Source organism: Branchiostoma floridae, chromosome 2, assembly GCF_000003815.2.
Source record: "Branchiostoma floridae strain S238N-H82 chromosome 2, Bfl_VNyyK, whole genome shotgun sequence".
NCBI classification, from domain to species: Eukaryota; Metazoa; Chordata; class Leptocardii; order Amphioxiformes; family Branchiostomatidae; genus Branchiostoma; species Branchiostoma floridae.
This window is the reverse complement of record NC_049980.1, coordinates 17,629,836-17,636,126: the sequence shown is the minus strand read 5'-3', so window position 1 is coordinate 17,636,126 and position 6,291 is coordinate 17,629,836. Positions and strand designations below refer to the sequence as shown.

General features: G+C 38.0%; 2 protein-coding genes across 4 annotated transcripts in view; both read right to left on the bottom strand.

Annotated features, from left to right (window-relative positions):
* LOC118409796 (protein arginine N-methyltransferase 8-like) overlaps nucleotides 1–6,291 on the bottom strand; it is a 16,894-nt gene that overhangs the window by 4,087 nt on the left and 6,516 nt on the right. The window lies entirely within an intron of this gene.
* On the bottom strand, nucleotides 481–4,709 carry LOC118409797 (protein arginine N-methyltransferase 1-like). Of its 3 annotated transcripts, none has more exons than XM_035811111.1 (6): nucleotides 4,628–4,709; nucleotides 3,308–3,463; nucleotides 2,294–2,457; nucleotides 1,804–1,959; nucleotides 1,117–1,180; nucleotides 481–716 (listed from the first exon to the last, which is right to left on the bottom strand). In XM_035811111.1, exons 3-6 carry the CDS (start codon nucleotides 2,390–2,392, stop codon nucleotides 496–498), a joined length of 540 nt encoding a protein of 179 aa, XP_035667004.1. In that variant the 5' UTR covers nucleotides 2,393–2,457; nucleotides 3,308–3,463; nucleotides 4,628–4,709; the 3' UTR covers nucleotides 481–495. The 3 variants fall into 3 exon arrangements, with proteins under 3 accessions (XP_035667004.1, XP_035667002.1, XP_035667003.1); XM_035811109.1 differs by having other exon boundaries at nucleotides 2,294–2,432; nucleotides 4,628–4,708; XM_035811110.1 differs by having other exon boundaries at nucleotides 2,294–2,435; nucleotides 3,321–3,463; nucleotides 4,628–4,708.

Genomic DNA, 6,291 nt, shown 5'->3' with positions numbered 1-6,291 from the left:
GCACATATGTAGAGTGTATTCTGTCGGGAAACAGGATACCAACAGGTTTCTATCGGAAATGCAGATTGAAACATGTCACCAGTCACTCGCTGGTGGCCAATTTTCACAAAACATCCACCACTTTACGTTAACTATTTAACATCCCTGTTACTTTAGATAAACAACTTTTACTACATAAATTGATCATATATTGGAATCACCTCAATAACAATTCCAAATCATCATTGCCATTATCATTATCATCCACAAACAGATCGGTCAACGATAACAGTAGGTTGAATGACAAACGTCATACTTATTGAAAGGATCGTCTTATCCATAGTTACTTACTACTGACAGAAATTCCTGTCAGAAATAAAAAAATAAAATTCTTACTGATAGGTACACCTTTCAATAGCTATGTTGAAAAAAAATCTGGTTTGGGGAGGGTCATTGCTCTGTTTGCTTGTTGAAGTGCAATTCATATCGTTAAGATTTTGCTATGTAATGCAAACATTACTGTGAATTTTGCTTCTCATTGTCGAGAAGTCTTATCCATCTTAACACTATATACATGACAATGTGACTCACCAGAAACCTGTCTCTGGCGATGACCAGAGACTGCAGCGTGCCCTCGTGGATCAGCCCCACGCCCATAACCTCGCTCAGCAGGATGTCCACTTTGTCGACCCCGGGAAGCTCAATCTCTTCGACCTTTCCCTCCAAGATCGTAATGACTGGAAAAAATACATCATTCAAGTTATATGTATATTCAGCATGTTATGTGTTGTTGACGTCAGTATATCACAGCGGGTTTGTATCCGATGATGTAATGCAGAAACAGACAACTCTGATAGTTGACAATGGAATAAACAGCCAACTCCTGCTCACATAATAGGGTAATCTCGGTGATAACACCGATAAAAACTTTAAAGATCAAACCTTGCCGTGCATGACAATGTAAAACTATGTATTGACTCAGACCAACTAAACATGGATGACAAAGCGGTCCTCGTCATGCTGAAGGAGGAACACGTAAATGTATCATGAAGGCTATATTGTTGTAAAATTTATAAATGGAAAGATACATTTTAATCCGTAATCACGACCGTAGGATATTTTTAATTGGATACTCACTGTGGTCAAGTCCATTCTTCTTCACGTTTTTCTTCGTTGTTTTTGCAAGGTCGCTTGCTTCAACCTGTGAGAAATACAACGTCAAATGTGTTATATATATGATATGGGTACTTCTTGACGGGTCCTCGAAATGGTTAGATGTAGGTCGTCTTGGCCCTTGCGTCTTGTTGAGGCACCTCAGAGGAACTTCCGGTTTTGACATCTCGTGTTCTGGACCTGCTAGATAGCGCTTGGAAGGAAGGGTAAGTGGTTTGGGATTGCCCTAACAACACCCCCACCCCCACCCCACTCCTGGCGTTTTTTAGCTACAGAATAACTCAAAAAGAGGTTGACAATGTATCGTTATGATCTTAGAAAGCCTATTGATGATTGAGACGACTAAATTTTCATTATGCCAATCAGGGTCTAATTTTGCATAATCAATGAGAAAATATCATACACCCGCTTCGTTCCAAGATAGGACTATTTAAACTCGTGACAATGTAAAAGAGAAAGAGAGAAACATCTACAGATAGAAAACTGTGCAATAAAAAGCCTGACTTGCATAATAAATGTGAAAATACTTCAAACCTATGGTGGTAAATGATGGAAACCTCAAAGCCGGGAAAAGCCTTCTTCTGCTAAGATAAGGCGTACTTTGCATAACATGAGTTATTTGGGTGGAGATCATAAATCATACGTTCTTACCCCAAAAACTTTCTTCGCTCCAGCTTTTGCTGCAAACATTGACAAAATACCAGATCCACATCCAAAATCCATGACGATCTTGTCCTTGAAGAGGTGTTTGTTGTTGTAGATGGCGTCTCGGTAGAAGTCTGTGCGGACTTCGTCCTCTAACATTTTCTGTGTTCAATTCAGATTTATATGATACATCAACTCAGATTGGACGTGATGGTGAAAGGAACAAACATGCATTTCCACAAAGTGTACAAACGGAGAATTAACAAATGCACCAGAGATAAAACTAGTGCTTAACATTCATTAATATTAATCCTCCGGGTTACATAAATCCGACACATTGAAAACAGTGGGATTGAGAGATCTTTTGTGCAGCATCTACCCCACATTGGGTTGGAGATCTCTATGGACCTATCCTCTCAAGGTATTTATACATACGTAATATAACATCTGCAAAACTATAGGGATCTTTCAAAGTTGATTGACTATCTTGACTTACCTGTTGAATATCTGTTCTGCAGTATGCATTGAATCCCTGGTTGAAGAAGTGTTCATCATGTTCACCGTAGGTAAAGTCATTCTGAATCATGTTGTTCATGGTGCTTTCTTTCCAGTACGTCTTATGAGATTTGGTGATACTGAATATGTTACAAGAAAAGATTTCTGTCAAAAGAAACGTAACCTCTGTAAATAAGTACACGATGTTTACCTTCACTTTGCCTAGCTACTATATGATTTATTCTTACTCTGTCCTGACACAATTGTCTCACTAATTATCATGTAATCGAACACGGCTAGTATCCGTGGTGGCAATTGCCTATTCCAGGCCATTGACATTATTTGTTTGGCATGGAAAAGAAGAGGAGGAAGAGCGTAACAAAATTTACACATTTCACAGTTGCTACATGAAGTGAACAAACAAGGACAACAGTAGTTTTAACAGACAGGCAGTCCCTTGGAAACCACGGGTCCACAGATTGTGCAGCTGTACTAGATGAACGCTATGGAATAGCAGAACCATATAGTCATACATATAGGATACAGGAAAAAGCAGAACATTACAATGACTATTGTGAAAGATACAAGAGAGAAAGGTAGCAGCTACTGAATAAAGTAGACAAAATTAATCAAACATATGGTTGAAACAATGACAACATTAGCGGCAATGCATGTGAAGACTTGGGGAGGAAATGAATTCAAAAGATGTGCTATCCCACTATTTGAATCTACAGCAACATTTGCTTAAGGTGGGGTCACACCTGCGTATATTTTCAAATGGGCGTGGTTTCCGCATGCAATTTTGTCAATACGCAGCCGTACGCCCAACATTTGGAATTTTTTCGGAATAAATTAAATTGTACGTCGAGCCAATCTGGCCTTTGAATTACAACTTCAGCGTATCCATTTTACATGAGGTGCTTATAATTGCATATGAAATGCGCAACAGAATTTTCCGTGCTGCGAATAGCTGCATATGAGCTGGTTTCGGAGTATAGAGATACAAAGTACTCACCTGTTCTGTACTGTTCTGTGAAACTTCTACACAAGTGAATATCAAAGTACAGGTGGCTTGTCTGTCTTCTATTACCGGATATGAAGTGACGAATTATGGGAAGAGTTGTCTACTCGTAATTGTCAAATACCCAAACAATTATACAACGCCCTTTGCCTAAATAACAACATGAAGATACAATTTCAATAACAATATGAAGATAAAATTTCTACTACATTATTATTGAACAAGAAAGAACAGTCTCTTGGTAGATTGTCTACCCGTAATTAACACCGGTGAGTTGTCTGACGCCGACTACCCACTACCGTGGTGAGTGAACAGACAACGTTGACCAGTCAAAGGCCTCGTTTCCATTATGCCTAAATAACAATATGAAGATACAATTTCTTCTACATTACTATTGAACAAGAAGGAACAGTCTCTTGGTAAGCGACCTGCCTCTGTGAACCGATTTTTCTCTTTTTATGGTTGGCTTTCAACCTTCAAGATTTCCAGTACTCTTCTGGTATAGACAATTGTAAGCCAAATCGTGTATCAGCATATAGTAGACAAGCTACTTTCATACAGTGTAGAATTGCAGGGTTACAACATTCAAGAGTGGTCAAATTCTGAATCTATGTCACTAATGAACAAGTTGAAGAATGTTGAAGTAAGACTACAGCCTTGTCGAACTCCACAGTGTATTGGTCAGACAACAGTTTGTTTTTAATACAACTTGTTGTTTTAGAATACATATCTTTACGGTCAGAAGAAAGTTGCCTCCCAAACCAAATAGAATTTAAGACCTTCTCGTCAAACTGACTAAGAAGCTGAACTATAATCTACAAAACCTGTGTACAGATGTGAAATTCTACTGAGATATTTGTTGACCGTCATAAAAGTACATAGTACTTAGTATGTCTCAAAGTACATAGATAATCAGGTGTTTCAGGTCTTTCTAAGCCTGCCTGCTGTGATTTGAAAAGACTGTTTACTCTGCATGATTAGACATTCTGGTATTTAGTTTTGAGCAGAATGATGGTCCTAGATAGCTCAAAATAGAATCTGGAAGACAAGTATCACCAGATTTGTGAAAATGGACAGTATGGCTAAACTAAGTATCCGTTTGTAAGCATAATTAGGTTAAATGGGTTTCTGAAAAATTGATTTGCCACATTGAACATTTTGTTTGTTGGCATATCGCTTCCACTTAAATTATCTTTCTTGAGGTGAAGTAGCTTTGTCTAATTCTCCCGCTGTAATGATAGCATCTAATGATATGATACATCGTCGCGATCGAATTAAAAAGTGTTGGCGTATAGAGAGATAAAAAGTACTCACCTGTTCTGTGAAACTTCTACACAAGTGAATATCAAAGTACTGGTGGCTTGTCTGTCTTCTTCATGAAGTGACGAATTGAGAGAAGAGTTGTCTAATCGTATTTGCCTTCGACAAGAAGGGTATGTTTTCGGTTGAGCATCTGTGGCTGCGGGTGTAAATGTAGGTAAATCAACATAACTCCAGAAGCCTTGCTTTGGATGGATTTTCATGATATTTGGTATTTGAGTAGCGGTTGCGAAAAGGAAGGTCCAGTTCGAAAGTGGTTGGCCTGGCATTTTCCGTCGGTACTGCAGCGGACTGAGTGTGTGTGTCCGTTTGTTAGCGGACAGCATAACTCTAGAAGATGCGAATGGTTTTGCATGGTATTTGGCAGATATGTAGAGCTAGAGGTTAAGAAAGGAAGGTCAAGTTCGATTAAGGGCCCCCTGGCAACAAGTTGCGGTACTGCAGCGGAGCTTTAAAGTTGGAGGTCAAACTTTCTACAAGAGCCAGGTTCCTGATTTTTTAGTAGTGAATAGGTCTTGGGGCAGGGAGTATGTAGTGTATTACTAAGTTTGGTCCCCTAGCAAGTTGTTTGGAACTGCAGTTTTCGTTTTGAGCTTAGCACATGAATAACTGGGGAAGAAGTTGAAAGGCCGTCATGATATTTGGTATTTAGATATCTTGGGTGATGCATTACATAATTAGATAATAATTATGCTAATTTGCATAATTTATAATGAAAGTTTGAAATATGACTTTTGACTTTATTTATTTTGCACAATCTTTAAAAAGTTAACATAAAACAAGTTAAAGGAAGAAAGTACGTGCAGGGGGGAAGAAAAAAGCCTCGTGGCTTGTACAAAGTCTTCCTCCAAAGTCACAAGATTGAATAGACGTGTAAAAATTATACATTAGACAATAATGTAACCAAAAGAATTATATCAATTAACAAAATGGAAATGGAATATCTGTTGCATTTCATAATAGGATGCTCAAACATGCAACATATGTAACTGAAAAGAGAAAAATATTGATAGACATCAATTATGCAAATGTGTACCTAATTTGCATATTTCACTAGGACGTATGATAATGCAATAGTGGTAAACGATAAGAATTTCATTCTTGATGCATTTAAAGGCTAAGTAAAGGTGATCATTAGCAGAAATAAATCATGCAAATCAGGGTCATATTTACGTAATATATGAGGAAATGCTATGATAGCCTTCTCTGCTAAGAGAAGACTTTGATACTTTGAACAACATAATTATTAGATAACATATTTTGTTTGGCTAGACAAGATGATCAGCTGATGATTTATGATAATAAGGGCATTATTTGCATAATCACTGAGTAACATTTATAATACATCACCAGAAAGGATTAGTTAAGACTTCATTCGCATAATGAACGAGGGAACTCTGCCCCAGTTATATCTACAAAAGGACAGGACCATTTTAACATCAGTAATTATAACTTAATAACGTTAATGACCCGCCTGTTCCTCGGTGTACATGGTGTCATAACGCCTGGTCCTTTGCTATAACCACCTCATAAAACCACCGAGTGAGCGAATTCCCTATGAAGATCCTGGGGAATATAGTGATCTGTAGAGGGTCTGGAAATAGAAGGAAAATTTATTAGGGAGGGGGTGAGGAGCGTGGACTAAGAAAGAAAAAAAT